The sequence below is a fragment of the Nymphaea colorata genome, chromosome 2 (genome assembly GCF_008831285.2).
Source record: "Nymphaea colorata isolate Beijing-Zhang1983 chromosome 2, ASM883128v2, whole genome shotgun sequence".
Classification (NCBI taxonomy): domain Eukaryota; kingdom Viridiplantae; phylum Streptophyta; class Magnoliopsida; order Nymphaeales; family Nymphaeaceae; genus Nymphaea; species Nymphaea colorata.
The window spans coordinates 23,100,951-23,120,090 of NC_045139.1; the positions used below are offsets into that span (position 1 = coordinate 23,100,951).

General features: G+C 34.7%; 1 protein-coding gene across 1 annotated transcript in view; it reads right to left on the bottom strand.

Moving 5' to 3' along the window:
* LOC116247207 (L-arabinokinase-like) overlaps positions 1 to 7,886 on the bottom strand; it is a 57,474-nt gene extending 49,588 nt beyond the window's left edge. Inside the window, exons 1-6 of the mRNA XM_031619231.2 lie at positions 7,632 to 7,886; positions 7,258 to 7,403; positions 2,980 to 3,087; positions 2,797 to 2,865; positions 2,363 to 2,446; positions 2,024 to 2,100 (exon numbers count right to left, since the gene is read on the bottom strand). Of these exons, the coding sequence (XP_031475091.1) occupies positions 2,024 to 2,100; positions 2,363 to 2,446; positions 2,797 to 2,865; positions 2,980 to 3,087; positions 7,258 to 7,362 (443 nt within the window). The 5' untranslated portion in view covers positions 7,363 to 7,403; positions 7,632 to 7,886. The remainder of the gene's footprint in view (positions 1 to 2,023; positions 2,101 to 2,362; positions 2,447 to 2,796; positions 2,866 to 2,979; positions 3,088 to 7,257; positions 7,404 to 7,631) is intronic.
* Positions 7,887 to 19,140: the final 11,254 nt, after the last annotated feature.

The following is a 19,140-nucleotide window of genomic DNA, read 5'->3' on the forward strand; positions in this document are numbered from 1 at the left end:
GTATTTGCCAGACTGTTAGTTTTCATTTTCTAATTTTAATTTGTTGCTTATCTAGTCATTTTTCAATGTTTTTTAATTTCTCATTTATTTTATTTTTATATAATTTTTAGGATTTTTTATTAATTTTTTAAAAATTTGCCAAGATTTTCCCAAGATATACAACTTTGCCCGAGAAATTCCTCCCCATATAATACCCGTATACGATATATGTGACAATGATTCCAACCCACTATGTTGATATACAACCATTCGTGTATTTCACTTACCTCTGCAGAATTTACAAACAGTACACACTAAATCTCCATTCCTTTTGACCTAAAATCAAGGATCCAGTTACTCAGCATTCCTCCATATCACCTTTCACTATTTCCCCATGTCTTTAATTGTCTTCCACTTTTTCACATTCCTTTCAGTCAATCACAATCAATAGTTCTAACTAATGAAATAATAGGCTTCCACCATTGTCACAAATATCATTTTCAGGTTTTCACTGATGAGATCTTTCTGCAGTACTTGTCAGAAAATATGCTTTTCTTGGGAAACAAAAATCTCCAATAAGCAATAAACACTAATAATTAATATAAAAATATGAAGATTTTTCTTTCTAACAAAAGCATAAACAAAGATTCAAAGTAGTCTTTAAAATGTAAAAGAAACAAAAAAAAATGGAAACAAAGGACTAAAATAAATTAAAAATGTATTGAAAGAAAAAAGATACTGAGTTATTACTACAACAATACCACCAGAAGTTTTTCCTTTTCTTTGCAATATTTTCTTAATACCATATGATGCCTTTTTTTTTCTGTTTTTCCCATTTTTCCACTATTATCATGACATTTATGAAAATATTGCAATATCTATGGCAATAGTTTGCATACTTGTCCAAAACATCATATGCAACATTCTCTAATTATTTGTTTTATTAGTAAACTTCATAGGTTGGATCTAATATATCAGCTCCTCATGTCACATTCTCTTATCACTTCATATATTTATCTTAACAAGTAGATAGTCATAACAAGAATCCTTCCTTCATTATGCTTCTTATTTGCTCAACATTCATCCCCAAATAATATCATAGGTCTAGTAGCAGTGTTTATGTCTTTCAATTGCACATGCAATTCACAAGTACAGATGGATATACACATACATAAGTACATGCCTACATGGGTACACATACATTTACATCATTGTCAAAACCCTGTTGATATTTCTAAAATATCATGAGCAACATCATCAAAGAGAACAAAATAAAAAGCAAAATATTGTGATATTTTGATATCTCACTAAAAACAAAAACCACATGAGATTATCATGAATTGTAATGTTTTCTCTTTTAAAACCGTCTGATAAATTTCCATCATTTTTCCTTGTTTTATTTCTTCTAACATTTTAAAAACTATTTTTAATCTTTATCACTGTTTCCATAAGAAAATCAGTAGGAAAGTCTTAATTTCATATTTTTTTCTATTACTGATATCTTTAAATTTTTTTTCATTGCTGAGACTTTTCGTGAGATTTCCCTGAAAAGGATACTTTACCAAAATCAGTCAAGAAAAACTTCTTCAGTAAAACCTTGAGAAAAAAATCAGTGCACTGGTTTAGACACAGATAACCACCTAGTAAAACAATAAAACACCTTGTGCAATTAAGTATTTAATTTTCTTTCATGTCTGACCTTATGTGTTGCTTTCACAATTGGGAGATTCCCTTTTCCATAGTATTTGTGGTGGCTAAACGACCACCTCTCTCTCTCTCTCTCTCTCTCTCTCTCTCTCTCTGCATATGTATATATGGTATGAATGCATGTATGCATGTATGAATATGTTTTATATTTAAGTGCATACATATGAATCCCAAAAGTCCCTGCATACATTTATGCCTGAGTATACAAGAGAGCCAGAGAAAGAGGTTTTTATAAAGGTCAAAAAAACATAAATATACAAAAGAAAATGAAAAACAAAACCAAATTTCACAACAATCTCTAAGGAGAACAGACAAGAGTTTCTCGGAAGGCACTTGCCTGAAGTTTGTTACACAAACTGCCCGAATTCCAGCTTCTGCAGCAGCTCGACATGCAATAGGAACAACATCAGAAATCTGTTTTTACAAGAAGGTAAACATAAGAAACGGATTTTTCTGATTGTGCAAAGAAGGGCAAAGCTTTTACCTGAAAATGAAATTCATACTTATCTACATTTTTTGCTGCACAAATCTATTAATACTGATGTGCAATACGCATGCATGGTGTAAGATGGTCAAACCAAAAAAGATACAATAGACAAAGATGGTGACTTAACTCTAAAGCATAAACACCTCTAACATATTTATGCATTTGATAAAGGGAAATAATATTTGATACCACTAAATCAGCTTGTATAGAATGCAGCCATTCAGCCTCTGTTGCCAATATCGATGCACGAGGTACCACAGCTGTCTCAGAATACTGTTATTGCCAATGAAATAAAATAAAATTAAAATAAGGTGCCGAATAAGAAGATATCTAAAAAAACTTTTAATAGTAGCAAAAGTAAGATAAGCCAGATGAACACAAAGACAACCCCCCAAGAACACATCATGTGTTCATCTTAATTCTTAAATCTTAATCAAATTTAACTACTGGATATCAGAAGAACATGTAACAAACTAAAATGTATTCATGAAAAGGATTAAAGAGGCTTGGATACAAAAGTTAACAGCAGACTAAATTTTGAACTCTGTACAGATTACTACTTATACACCATTAAATCTCCTTTTATATGAAAAGCACAATATCGACAAGGATTAATTCTTAACCTTCTCCAAAGAAGCAAGGCAATCCACAGTAAGTGCATCTGCCTGCACAGCCCCAGAGTCTAACAAAACCTGCAAGCATTCAAAACACAAACACAGGATGGCTTTAAACTTCATCTGCGAAGGGAGAAAGAACAACAAATTGTCATCCATTATCATTATAGCTGAATGAAATAGCCAATAGACCTTGCGAATGAAGAGATTTGATGACTTTATCTCACTGGTAAAAACAAAGTCAGGTGCACCAGTTACAACATGAACATCATGACCAGCTGCCACAAGATGCCGTGCAACCTGAAAATTGGTGAAAACTTGAGAACCATGATGATGGAAACATTTAACCGTTGTTGCTAATATCACCAGAATAAGAAACCCATGAAACTTACTAAGCCTCCATAATTCACTAGCCTAAGAGAACAATTTATAGAGGCAATTTGCCTCACGATCACTTTAACTGACCAACCTTTCATATATTGTGCATGAAATAAAGGTAAATAACAAAAAAGACAAATACTCGAAGACCACCTTACATGGGGAAGTAAGATCCAACAGACGCACACTTCCTCAGCAGGAAGCACTTTCCTTGCCGGAAAGCAGGGGAAGTGCCAGAAACACTTCTCTCTGATGGTAAGGTACCTTACTCTAGCTTCCCACCTCACTGCCAGTCTTTCCCCTTTTGCTTCCCACTTTATTTGCTATTCACAACTAAAAACTTCTCTGTCGACTATCCAGATACTATTAATCTTTTTATTATAATAAGTTCATTCGGTAGTTTTACATTGACAGATTGATCTGCTGTTTCATCGTATTCCTTCCCACGTTATTTATTACTCATTTCTAATTCCACAACCTAGACATTTTTTCTTTTTTTTTTGTGTGTTTTTCCATAGGCGCTTCACAATCATATCCCACATCCAGCTGCCTCCTCTTCTTTACCACCTGCTTACCCACTTCCATCTCATGTGTCATTTCCCATATGCAATTTGTTTACTGGTGACAGTGATGAAGCAAAATCAAAATTGTAACTCAAAAATTTGAAATGAAACTGCAACACTTGAAACCAAATCAGGAATAAGGACTAAACAAGAGAGATGAGACTTTCTTTTTTGTGCCAAAAGATGAACAAACCCAACAAAACCAATGTCAGAAAAATTGCCTAACAAACAAGAACAATCTCTACAAGTGTGGCCACCAATTCCATATCCAGAATGTCAACAAAGGCCCAAAAAGGCCAAAATGTTCACTTTTGTGCCAATGAAGAGATAAAGAAACCAAGTAAAGGACAGCTCAATAATTAAAAATATAGTCCACAGCATTGTCACAAATATTGTTCTTGGGTTTTTATCAGCGAGGTTTTTCTCGGGTATTTTTCAGCAAAGCCGTTTTTTTGAAAAAATATTGGGAAAATCTCGGTGATTTAAAAAAATTTTAAAAATCGTCAAAATTAGGTAAAAATAAAATAAATGAGAAAGTAATATGAAAACATAAAAAAACTAACTAGGCAAGAAAGAAATAAAAATTAGAAAATGGAAACCGGCACTCTAATAAATACCAAAAAGACAAGAACACAGGTTATCTAATGGCTGAAGCGGCGGATGGGATGCTCTTTGGGGTTTCCAGCAACCCTCACCTTCGATGCAGATTATTATCACTCGTCACTCTACAAATCCTCACACACCAAACACAGCTTCCTCACTTCTCAAACCCTCACCAAAGAGGCAGACACTTGGTAAAAGGATAGGCATATCTGGAAGATACAGCTTCCACTCTCACATCTCACACGAAAGGTAAAGTTAATAAACCCTATTCACTAAAAATTATAGTTAAGTACCCTTTTTGCCTTTTAAAAAAAATAAGTTCAAAAAATACCCTTTGTTTCTTTACTTTTAACACATTACGCCCTCCTTTAGCAAAAAAATTCATCATGTGCAGTTTTTATGAATTAAAACCGTGTGCAAGAACATATAAACAACACAGAAATTAAGTGGCAAAAAAACACGATTTTATCGCAATAATATCGTGATAAATATTTTTGCCAATATTTTCAAAATATCACGATTTTTTTGCATTTTTTTCTTTTTCCCCCTTTTTAACATTTATATCGCGATATCTGTGACACTGGTCCAAGGACACATTTAATAATTGCACATGTTTTATAGTGTGCAAAACCTTTTGATGCAAAATCAGGAAAAGGAGCACAATTCGCAACCGTATGCATGGACTGAGGAACATATGACAACATATCCTCAATAGCAATGGATAAAGAATATTCTTTTTAATGTTGCACTAGTTTAGCCATTTCATGCTTCAGTATGTAGTACGCACAGATGCAATGAATGGTCCATCACATAGGGAATAACAAAGTAGCATGGAACATGGGTGTAGATGTAACAACCAGACCCACTCTTGAGCTCGGGCCCCTTGGTTCAACAGATCCCAACCCGACCCTCGTAGTTTCGGCTCCAACCCTAAAAAGGCTAGGAACCAAGACAATCATCTATTCAATAACTCTCTTTATAAACCCTTAAAGATCTTTCATAATCTTCAATACGAGACTAAATTTTTGGAGTGTTACAATCCACCCCTCTTAAGGCACACGCGTCCGTGTGTGTGGGGCCCTAGGTCTGAGCGTTGAACCGGCTCTGATACCACTGTAATAGTCCGACCGACCCACTCCTGAGCTCGGGCCCCTGATTCAGCGGATCCCAACTCGCGTCCTAGCAGTTTCGTCTCTAGCCTCAAAAAGGCTAGGAACCAAGACAATCATCTCATTAATGACCTTCTTTATAAACCCTTAAAGGTCCCTCACAATCTTCAATACGGGACTACATTTTCGAGGTGTTACAATCCACTCCCCTTAAGGCACACGTGTCCGCTCGTGTGGGACGCCAAGTCCGAGTGTTGAACTGTCTCTGACACCATTGAAACAATCTGACCCACTCCTGGGCTCAGGCTTCTAGTTCGACGGATCCCAACTCACCCCCTAGCAGTTTCGGCTCCAACCCCAAAAAGACTAGGAACCAGGACAACCATATATTTAATAACCCTCTTGATAAGCCCTTGAAGTTCCTTCCCAATCTTCAATACGGGACTAAACATTTGGAGTGTTACAATCCACCCCCCTTAAGGCACACGCGTCCGCGATTGTGGGACCCTAGGTCCGAGTGTTGAACAGGCTCTGATGCCACTGTAACAACCTGACTCACTCTTGGGCTCAGGCTCCTGGTTCGGCGGATCCCAATCCACCCCTAACAGTTTCGATTTCAGCCTCAAAAAGGCTAAGAACCAAGACAACCATCTATTCAATCACTCCCTTTATAAACCCTTGAAGATCCCTCACAATCTTCAATACGAGACTAAATTTTTGGAGTGTTACAATAGATACAAGACTATGTATTCATAATAAATATCATGTTTAGGAGCACATGTTCAAATAATATGAAATGTACCTGGTTTATATACACTTGCTCGAAAACAGGTCTTGCATAAATACTTTTTGATTAGATAACTAAAAGTAAAACAAAAATGAGTACGTACCTAACAAAGTGCTGGAATCCTAATAAGTCTCAGAGTATGAATGCAATGGCAGGCTATTTTCCAGCAAAAGTTTTGGTGTCTGTTCCAAAATGTAAGAAAACAAGATGCAATCTACACTAAATATTGTAGAGATAGGAAATTACATTATCCAACAAGGTTTTCAAATTTGCAGGCTAAAACATTTCACAACTTTTTAGGGTTCATAAAAATGTAGATCTCTAATCATATTTTCGTGACTCAAAATATGCAGGCTTTTGAGACCATGCAAAAAACATTTACAGGATAAGATGCAAAATTACCCAAGAAAAAAGTAACCAGCATTTCCATGATCCTACTATTAAGAGGAACGGACACGGATAAATACATAAGCACATGTGCGTGAGCACTATCTGAATAACCAATAAAGAGACTTGCATTGGCTTTATTAGACATCTTTTTTCGTCTTGGAAAACAATTGAAACAAAGCACATTCGATCAAAACCAGCTTTTGCGAAACAACAAATTATTGCTTTGAAGTATGAAGTATGAACCAAGGGATCAAACAAAATGACCAAACCACCAAACATCTCTCTAGAAAACGGAACAAAATGGGAAAGAAAGCGTCGGCCTAAGAAGTATTGATTGTTTCCAAACCACCTGGAAAAAAAAAGGGACTCCCAAAACACAGAGAGAACTTCAACCCAAAAGATGCCTCAATCTTTGAGAGAACTTTAAATATCCATTATCCACAGAAGCAAACCTTACAACAAACCCGCACTAGGAAGTCCAGGAATTTTGCAAACGCCTAAGAAGCTAGTCTTGATTGAATTAGATAAGCAAAAAAATTCAAAGATGAAAAATCATGGACCGCCTTCGGCAAAGAAAACAGCGGAATTAGAAACTAAACAAATCGTCAGGATAAAAAGTAGAACAAATCAAGAGCCTCACCTCGACTACGCGCGTCGCGTGGCCGAATCCGTGCCCTGTGACATAATAAGCAAAGACGAGCTTTTTTATCGAATGCGAGATGCGATCACAGTCGTCGATCTTCATCCTTCTCCAAATTCAGAACACTGAGACGGACGCAGGAGAGACTGCGAGCATGAAGTGTCAAGAATACAATGAGTACTCCAAAACAGTCCCCTAGAAGGACAAGCAGAAAATATCTCGGAGCACGACGCTGCAAGAACAGCTTGTGACGCATCTCGTAACCTCGCAAATAAACTCTAACAACCCGTAACTTCGTTATCATACATAACAGAAATCCTTTGCTCAGAAGCAACTGTGCTCTAAAATTATAGACAGAAAGAGAGAGAAAGAACCTGACTAGTATATCATCCACGTGAAACCGGTGAGCACAAGGACCGGCCGTTACAATCGGCCGGCGGCCACACACAGATAACGAGAACTCGCCGGTGCCGAGGCCTCCCCGGACCTCGCCTCCTCCTAGATACCTGAGCGGGATTCAGGGTGAGCGATGGAAGGAGAGGGAGACTGAGAGAATGAGAGAGAGGGAAAGAGGTTGATCAAAGGACACGCGAGGCTCCAAATTTGGAGCCAAATCGCGACGAGCGAGGATGTTGGACAAGGTGGACACGAACTACAAAAGTACGAAGCGTAAAAAGGAAAATTTTCATTTAAAGTCCAACTCTTCTCCCATACCAGAAAACAGCCTCAAGTTTTCCTTTTCTTACATCGCACATCGATTTTCCGGCCAACAAAGCTTTGCGGCTCACGATAGATGCATTTACTCAATCCAATAGAAAGAAACTTTATGAAATTAAACGTCGCACGAATTTTCTATCACTGCCATTAATGTTTTCAAAATCAGTGTGAATGGGCACTGATTCAGATATCACGTGGGCAATTTCAATTCGGTATAACTTCTATTAGATTGAGACATGTTCGATTATTATTTATTTTTATATCTTTAATTTTCCATTTTTTCGATTAAAAATTATTAATTTCAATTTTTATTTGGTTCAAAAACAGATATGATTTCCTTTCTTTGATTCGATTAAGAAACCAGTCGTTGGTTCAAGGCTTAGTACTGAAAAACAATACCCTAAACTCTATGAATTATAATAATAACATTTCAAAAAGAGCAACAGAAGATGTACAGGTGAGGTCAGAAATAGCTGAAAACAGAAAAACCAAAAACTTCAAAGTTGATTACTTGCCTGGACTCAAACTATTTGCATGTCTAATCACTCATACATGTCACTAAAATCGAGAAAAATATGACTGTTCAAATCGAATCGGTGGGGTGGGCGATCCACTCAAACAAATATAATGACTCTTCCCTTCTTTTTGTATTATCTAACGGTATGGTATGTGAAGGTCTGCAAGAAAAAAGAATGCAACCTTCACTCCTGCTGTGTTAAAAGAAAATATAAACAAAATTCTCTTTAGACGACCAACTTTTTTCATGATCGTGAGCCTAATTAAACTAGGCTTTGCCGATGAGCCGCTTAATTTGATTTATTTACAAATTTTACTCCTCGCTTAGCAATTAGGGAGAAACCTGTGCCGCGAATTGCAAAAAACTAAAAAATATAAGCAGTTCATCCTCGTAAAGGCAAAACAATGGTGTGCATCCCATAACTTTCTAAGGATAAACGTTTACGAGAAAGGTAAGGGAGAAGAGAACATCGTAACGGTAACGAATTCCCTTTTAGCCACTTTTCAATTTTCATATCCGAAGAAATTGGATTGTTTATCCGAATCAGCAGGAGCGAACTCTTAGCTTCATCGGCCAACAGTCACAGGCTCAACGCATCCTTACTTAAAGCAATATTAATATAGAAATCATTGTCACTCGATAGTTTGATCTATGAGACTATTTTGACAACAAAATATATGGTGATCTCGTTATGATTTTTTCAAACATGTATATCTGCAAGTGTGAATGTTAACCCATCAAAAATTAATTGCCGTAAAAGACTGCCAACTCTTGTGATCCGTTGGAAAAAGTAGCTGCTGTTCTTTCTTTATTCTCCGTTTTCAAACGAAGCTACACACAAGTCTGTTTCTTCAAAATCATATTTTAAGCCTTAAAACTATGCATGACACATTTTTAGAATATGGGAATTCACTCATACTATTAGCTTTTTGTTACGTTAATTTTGTAGTCGTGAAAATTGTTAACTCAAAACAAAGTTGTCAATAACCAATAAATCCGATGGGATTTTTTAAAAAAATATGTCTTACAAAAGCTGCTTCGATTATATCACTGCTCATACTTTGTCAACCCTATATGTCATTGCTCTTTTATTCACATTTTTTTATTAGTTGCCAAATTCAGAAAAATAAGAGGATACATAGACAGCTAACAGAACCAAATATTAGGTTCATTAATAGTGTTCTACCATTTTAAATAAGTGATGCTCGGAAAGGGTTTCTTGTAAAACCAAATGTATATTGGGACTAGCGAAAAGAAAATATATATTCTTACAAATCAAATTTGGTTATGATGTATGTTAATGGATTTAAAATCCAAGAAAAAAAATATCCGAGATATGACAAAGTTTATGAATGTAGGAAAATTAATGTGATCTCGTCAATATCGACGCTCCCAGCCTGCCGATACCACCTCTTCCTTTTTCTGAGAAATCTGAGCTTCTGCCATTTTTCCAGTGGTATGTGCAGGAAATTATTTAATCTTTTTAGCAGCATCAGCCTTTAGTATTTTCAAGGCAATAGAGCAAATAAAAAAAGGAAAATCTCGTCATAAAATTTAAAATTGAGATCTCTTTTCTTCTAAGTGATATTTTAGAATATTGTATTGGGGACTTCTTAACGTGATATTTTTATGTTGTGTATGTCTAACATTGACTTAACTTCCTATTTGTTGTTCTTTACTTGCCATTAAAATTCAAAACTTAGAAATGATTTCTAGAGTGAGAACTTCAGAACTAGCCAAGACTGAAAAACTCGGAGGAACCAACTTTTATATATGGAAGCGTAGGGTCATGTTAGCCTTGACATTTGAAAAACTAATTGATGTCATCAACAAACCTTTTCCCACCTTAGGAGACAAGCCCATGAGGAAAGAAAAGCGTATGATGCTTTTGAGACTGATGACTTAATGACTAAAACCATCATGTTAGTCCTCATGAAAGATGACTTGATCAAGGTATTTGAAGACTATTCAACAGCTAATGAGATGTTTGATGTTGTCTCCTCAAAGTATGATGCCACTACTATGATGCATGTTCAATTACTCCTAAAGCAATATAACTTATATAAAATGAAGGAGTCAGATAGAGTGATTGACCATGTTAACAAGATGTTGGTCATTGTTAAAGACCTAGCCATAGTAGAAAATGTGATATCTGATAACATGTAGATTTGTACGATCCTGAATAGCCTACCTCTTTCATGGGATATGACAGTCATTGCCTTGAGTCTCTAGTTTGACACTCTAACTTTAGAGAAGTTTCTCATTCAGTTAACTATTCAATTAAAACATTTGCCCAAAAAGAAAGAATGCACAACCAATAATAATACAAGATAAACCTATTAGTAGTCATGTGCCTATAAGACCCAAATACTTTAAAAAAAAAATCATGGTAAGTTCAAAAGCAATTTTGTAGGTACTCAAAGACCTCAAAGAGCTGTAGTAAAATACTATAGGTGTGGAAGGCTTGGATACATCAAGAAGAACTGTAGGACAAAGTTTTTGAACAAGAAAAACAACAATGGTTAGGACATCAATAATAGAAGGAACAATCAATGAGACTTCAACAGACAAGTCATTTTGTTGTGTCAGAGTGTTTATTCATAGATGAAGATCTAACTGATTGGTGGGTAGATTCGAGGGCTGCCCGTCACATTGCAAAAATGAAAGGAGTGATTCGTATGGAAGACATGGGTCAGGGAGTTCAAAAGGTCTATATGAGAAATAATTCATATTGTGATGTCATGGGAGTCGGGTCATATCAAATAAATGTTGGGAGCACAAGTGTCATTATTAACAAAGTTTTGCATTGTTCCTTTCATAAGGAGGAACCTAATGTCTGTCCCAGCTCTGACTCGAAAAGGTTTTGAAGTTAGTTTTGTTTTAGAAAAAATCACAGTGAAAAAACATGGGAGGACCATGTTCGAAGGAAAAATATGTAAATGAACATAGCATATTTAGATTCAACAAAATGAATAAAGCTCTAGGTTCTGCTTATATTGACTATGCATTGAGTATGAACGCGAACTTATGACATGAAAAATTAAGTCATGTAAGCATCAACAAGATGAAAACACTAGCACAACAAGGTATAATACCTGATATAAATATAAATGATTTCGCGAAATGCAAATCTTGTTTATATGGAAAGATGGCAAGGAAATTTTTTTCGTCTGAAGTAATTTCGGACCACTGATCTATTGAAGATCATCCATACAAATATTTGTGGACCTTTCGGAGTCCAAACACATAGTATCATATTATATTTTATAACATTCATTGACAATTTCTCAATATTTGATTATGTTTACCCGATCAAATATAAATCTGAAGCACTTAAAAAATTCAATGAATATAAAAATAAAGTTGAGAAACAACTTAGAAAATACATCATAGTAGTAAGGTCTGATCGTGATGGTGAGTATACATCAAATGAATTCCTTGAAACTATAAAACCTTGACATTAATAGGCAAAGAATAATGCTTAGAATGCCACAACAAAATAGTGTTGCTAAGAAGTGTAATAGAACCCTCTTGAACATGGAAAAATCCATGTTGGCATGTGCACAATTACCCAAAGTATTTTGGGGTGAAGCTATATTAACAACTATGTATACTATAACTGAGTGCCCTACAAAGTCATCCCGACCACTCCTTTTGAGAGATGGATTGGTGCAAAACTAGATCTGAGACATCTTAGGAGATGGGGATCTGTAGCCCATGTGAAAATTCTAGATCTAAAAGTGGATAAACTAAATAGCAGATCTATAAGATTTTTGTTTATTGAATCTCCAAAAAGAACCAAAGGATACAAATTATATCACTCGACTATGAGACTTATTGAAAGTAGGGATGCATAATTCCTAGAAGAACTCAATAATAAAAATAATGATATAGTGAGAGATCAAACCGATCTATTGAAATCTAATTTATTCAAAAGAATAGTTTGATAATGAACTGACTGAAAAACAGTTTGGTAATGAACCAACTGAGCATGAACCGTTTGAGGAATAATCTGACAATGATCTGACCGGAGAATAGTTTAGTAATGAACCAATTGATTCGAGTATCTCATCTTATCAGGCTTTGTTAGGCCATAAAAGACCTAGATCCTATTTAATGGATATTGATGAAATCTCTAACAATCTGACATATGCTGAAGCAATAAATTCTCATGAATTGTCAAAATGGTTAAATCAATTTCATAGAAAATAATAAAGTTTGGGAACCAGTATATCTTCCTAAGGATAGAAGACCCATTCGTGCTAAAAAAAAAAATATAAAGCTGATGGATCAATCGAGAAATTTAAAGCAAGACTGGTGGCGAAAGGTTTTTTCTAAAATGAATGAATTGATTATTCTGAAACTTGTTTGCTTGTTGCAAAATTTGTATCAATCAGAATAATTCTGGCTATTACAGCCTTCTATGACTTGGATGTTTGTTAGATGGATGTAAAGACTATTTTTCTGAATTGTGAGTAAAAAAAAATTATATATATGACTGAACCACAATGATATTTCATCGAAGAAAATAAAGACAAAGTGTACAAGTTGAATAAATCATTGTATAGTTTGAAGCAGTTACCTAGAAAGTGTATGTCACCTTTCAGACAATCATAAAACTTGGATATCAAGTAATTCAGCTAGACCATTTTGCATATGTATAGAAAAGTGAGAATCTCTACTACATCCTATCATTATATGTAGATGACATTTTATTGACTAGACATAATAATAATATGATACTCATAACGAAGACTTAACAGAATGAGAACTTCAAAATGAAAGACATGGGTGAAGCATCTTATATATTAGGAATAAACATCACTCGAGATAGTCTCGATAATTCTGAGTTTGATACAAGAACAATATATTGATTATATCTTAAAGAAGTTTCAAATGCAAGATTGCAAACCTATTATAACTCTCATAGTTAAATGAGCAAATCTAAGTAGAATTGATTGTTTCAATGAAGGATATCAGAAATTAAATGTTCCATATGCATAGGCTGTTGACAGTTTAATGTATCTAATGTTATGCAGAAGACCAAATGTAAGCTTTCTTATTGATCTTGTGAGTCACTACTAAAGTAATTCTGGTTGACCTTATTGGTAAGCACCAAGCAGTTAAAAGAATTCTTCAGTATATTATAGGAACGAAAGGACTAAAATTGTCCTACCATGCTAATGGGTTAACTCTAGTTGGTTATTCTGATGCAGATTTTGCTGGCTGTAAAGATGACAGTAAGTCAACATCTGAATATGTAAAGAATGGAAGCTTACTAAACAAAACATATGAATCCAAAATTTGTTCACTCTACTGGTTTATCTTATAATTTTTTTTTGTCATGGCTTGTGGTTGAATTGTTCTCTCTCAAAATCTGTTTTCATTTTGATATTTTCCTTATAATTTTTACTATTATTGTGACTTTTTAGTGCGTGTAAATTTTTTAATCTATTGCATTTGTTTGGGTTTATGCTACATTTACTTTAAATTCAATTGATATTTCTTTCTTTCTATTATTTTTCATTTTTCTTCATTTTTATATGGATCGTGTATTAAAACAAGAATACTCACACTATTAAAATCATGATAGCTCTTATTTCAAAGTTATATGTGATTTTGGCTATTATGATGTCATGTGGCTTCTTGTGATTGACAATCATTGAAGATGTTTGCTTCTAAGCACCACAGAGTTGTTAATATCCCACACATTACTATTACTACTATTTTGACTGACATTCCCTCTTTTGTCAAAGTCAGACATCTCTACTCAATTTCCTTTGCCTACTTTCATGTTGGTAGCTGAGAAGACCTATTGTGGATTAATTGAAAAACCAGTTTTGGTTTGCAGTCTTTTATATATACATGAAAGCAGCAATTTTGCATGAGAACGATGAAAGGCTATTTTTCTATGTTAGAACAACCTTTCTCTATAAATTCATCTTTATGGTTGGTTGCTTGTATTACATTGCATTATCATCATGAAGGCTTGAAACAAGTACTTGAAACATCTGAGAGTTGTCGCTGAGACAGATGCTAAGGTTGTGGCAGAAAAGAAGATTTTTTTCCCATCAAGACCATTCTTAACAATATATATTGCATAATAAGCAGGAAATTCTTGCTTCTCAAGATGCTGCTGCCGCAGCTGGTCCTCCTGACCAAACTACAATTATTAATGTCAGTGGCTTATGGTTGAATTGTTCTTTCTCAAAATCTGTTTAAATTATGCTGTTTTCATTATGATTTTTACTGTTATTGTGGCTTTTTAGTGCGTGTAACTTTTTTTTTTAATTTGTTGCATTTGTTGGGGTTTATGTTACATTTATTTTAAATGAAATTGATATTTCTTTCCTTCTGTTAATTATTCATTTTTCTTCATTTTTATATGGATCGTGTATTAAAACTATACAAGAATACTGACACTATTAAAATCCTGGTAGCTCTTATTTCAAGGTTATATGTGATTTTTGATGGATATTGGAAATCATTGACTTTACTTTTTCATGATGTTGGGCCACGTACTGACTTTACTTTTTCTTGCTGGTTTTATTCTTTCGTGATATAATATCTAAAAGTTACTTATATTCTTACCGGTGGAATAAGTAACATGAATGTACATATTTTAAGAATATAATATGTAAACAACACTTCGGTTGTACATAAGGCTAATATAAGACACTCAACCAGCTAAATCCTAAAAGTCCATGTGCTCCTATTAATTTTCCTAAATGAAAAAATAGAATTTGCAAGAGATCAAGAGTTTGATGTTGACGCAAGGTTGTCTGTTTGGTGAAATTTGATAGAGATATGCCCACCACTGGTTTCCATCTAATGAGGTCGTTGATTTTTTGAGCCTAGTCGAGCTCGAGCTGGCTTAGATTCGGCTCGACTCAGCTCGTGTGCAACCCTACTTGTAGTTCCACCCATGCAAAAGCATGTGCCTTAAGGGGGTGGATTGTAACACTCAAAAAGGTTAGTCTCGTATTGAGGATTGTGAGAGACCTTCAAGGGTTGATGAAAGAGATTGTTAAAGTGATTGGTCACCCTAGTTCATATCCTTCTTCGGATCGAAACAGGCGGGGAGAGAAAAAGAGCTAATGGTTAGGAAAACTCCATATCTACCCCAACTTATTTATGCTCGACTTCTCTACCAATCACCACAGTGTGAGATGCGCAAGAGTGACCCATCTCTCCACACCAACTGCTAGGGGGTGGGTTGAGATCCATAGACTAGGGGGCTCAGCTCGACGTGGGAATGGGTCGGGTTGATACACCTTAAGCCTTGATAAAACATCACTTAGTTAAACATGTTTCTTTCATTTAATTATGCTTAGAATCAACTAGATATTAACTTTTAACTTTTATGTACTTCATATAGTTTTATCTTTGCTTTTAATTTAATTTATATTTGCACACACTATTCTTAGTTGATGATATAGGAATGACAAAATCCTTAGTTGTGGTAGTAACTTTGATTTATAGAATACATAATCATCTTTTAAAGATCATAAATAAGTGCATTTAGATTTACCTTTCCTTGTTAATTAAGTAATATGGGGTAAGATATGTCCCTCTTTAGTCTTTCTCTCTTTCCTACTTTAAGTTGTTAATTTTGAGTTCATTTCATTTAGTTTATTTCCTGTTTAGTATTAAATACTTTCACACACACCATGTTACTTGAGATTTGAGGATGAATAATCATTATACTTGATACTAACTTTGGTTTACAAAATAAATAATCATCTTTAAAACCCTCAAATGAATTCACTTAGATTAGGCATGTATTGATTTTTGAACTAAGCACATTTTTCACATCAAAGAACACAATTCACCTCTAATTAGAATTTAAATATGTTTGATCTAGTACTGCATCCTAAGTACTAATTTGGGTATTATGCACAATGTGTTATAAATGCCATCCTTGTTTTCAAAAGCATTTTAAAATACAAAATTTTTGAAACAAGCTTTTAGTAAAATCCCTCAAGGATTTGGTACTTAGGATGACCTAAAATTTTAAACTTTGGTGAACCAAAATAAGTTTTGATGAATTTCATAACATGGGCTGAAAAGTTTTTTATCTTAGAAGAAAAAAATCATGCAAATCCTTACAAGATACAAGAAATACAAGCAAATGAATTTTATCAAATTTTATAGGAATTTGTTATAAGTGCATAGTATTTCACAAGCACATTTATGTGAGATTTTGCACTTCAATGCAAATCTGCATACAAGTATATGCATTTCATTGCATGAATTTCACAAGAATTTACATCTATGTGAGATTTTTGCACTTTTGGTGCAAATAATCCTACAAGTACATGCATTCTATTTCATGAATTTTACAAGCATTTCACATGCACTCACATTTATGTGAGATTTTTACATTTCAACGCAAACAAGCATACAAGAACATGCATTCTATTGCATGGATTTATAAGCACCCAAATTTTATGTGAAACTTTCATGCTTTAGTGCATAATGCATAATATTTGACACAAATTTTCAAGCATTACACTAATATCCACACTGTGGCTTTTCTTATATATATTTCAAAATTGATTTTCCTTTTCAAAAGTCCAATTTAAAAAATTTCATTATTTTTAGAAAGTTGCATCTAAGAATTTATTCCTTTGCTAACTGTTCATGAAGTTTTGAAAGTCCTATATCTATGGTTGATTGTCACTAGTTGTTGTTTTTGGCATGAAACATCTATTATCTTTCAAGTTAGAAGAAAGATAATTGATAATATATGAAATGCATTATTTTCTAATCATATTCTCCAACAATTTTGACAAGACTTAATGCTTAAACCCTCAAGTTTGTGCTAGGTCCAAGGAGTCACAGTTTGAATTTGATCGAAAATGGGGCCAAACAAATGCTAAAAACAAGGAAATTTTGGCTCCTAAGGATATTCATCTTTTTCTATCCTTAAAACTTAGCTTTTTGGTCAGCCAAGACTCATGACAGATAGATATAACCGAGTCTAGTTTAGTCTTCAATGTGCATTTGTATTTAAATAGATATTAGTGTGTATTAGGTAGAAGTAGGATGATTTAAATAAAAATAAGAAACGGTACTGTAGTGCAAAGTTATTTTGGCAAAGCTTGTAGAATGTGGATTATTTTTGGGAGAAAAAAAAAGAAAAACAAGATCTAGGGCACAAATCCTAACTCGTGCTTTTGAATAGTGGGGGGTGTGAAACACTCCCACCCCTCGTTCGGTTTATCATGGTGTTGCCTTAGGAATAAGAAGCTCCAGCTGGACTTTAGGTGATGCTCGTTGGTGTAGACTCATCATCCACCATGATCCGTCTTCCTTCCACACCACAAGCTCTTTAAACCTAAAGCTCAGCTTGGCGGATGATGAAATCTTGGCCTATTGAAGCTTGTAGGGTCATATGCAGCTTCAAATCTGGGATTCAAAGAAGTCCACAACCATTTCTAGGCAGGTTTTTACATTGTTCGGCATTGTAGGTCATATATTAGATCGTTTTCACGAGTTTCATGGTCTAGACATAGGATTTCCATTTGTTCTAGCTCATGAATCTTGGTTTTTACATGATTTATTTGCTAAAACCATGTTTTCGTCTCCAAAATCATATGTGCATTGTCGATTTAGTAGATTGGCTTAGGTAGTTTTAGCTAGCGTGGTCGAATAGAGTAATATTTGCTTAACTTTGGTTGTTTTCTATAGTGTAGCTGTTCGGATTTTGTTTTTTCAGCTACTTCATTTCCTGGCTGATGTTCCAATATCTCCACTGTAGCAGTACCACAACATGCATTCATGTAATTTTTTAAAGTGTTAATGAGTAACTCTAGGTACAATGGTTATTGTCGAGATCGGGTATAGGAGCTCACTGAAATTTCCTCAGCTGCCCTGTGATGCTATTTATTTATAGTGTTAGACATGGGGTTGGACCCAGGCAGGCAGGTCCAATTGTCATAAGGGCTCGTTGCCTGGCCAGCTAATAATCATGTCAGACTGACCTTTGTGTCTATGGTACCAGTATTTTCTTTTATTTTTTTCTTTCCTGACTTGTTTCGACTCGTTTCAAAACAAGCCATGATCGAGTAAGGCAAACTCCAGCTTGGTCAAATTTGGACATGGCAGATGAACTAAATAGATTCTGATTAATGTGAAATTTGTACAATGGATTCTAGGCATGTCAAAGAGGCTAATAGAACGAATGATTCAAAAAAGGCATCTAGACAAGTGAGAAGGCCTGATGAAGAAAAATTTGGTTTTTGCATGAAACAAGGACATGACTATAGAAAACCATTAACTTCTTGCAAGTAACATATGACCAAACAAGCTTAGATTTACATGGAATTTATCGTGGCTTTAGACATCTCAAGTTGATTCCTGGAAGTGATAGAACCTGAAATGGATGTCAGATGAGGTAGAAATAATGCCAAAAACAGAGATGAAAATCTAGTTATGCATAAAATATGCTGACTTCCAAGGAAGAAAGACATAGAAAAATGACTTTTGTTTTGGCCGAAACATGGTGGGACGATAGTTGGTTTATGGAAAAACACAATGCACTTTACAGCTTTGCAAAACGACATTCCTGCTAAGGTATATAAAGTTTGGAACCTGTAGGTTTTAAAAAAACAAAAAATAGCTTTTGTGTACCAAGTCCAAAACAA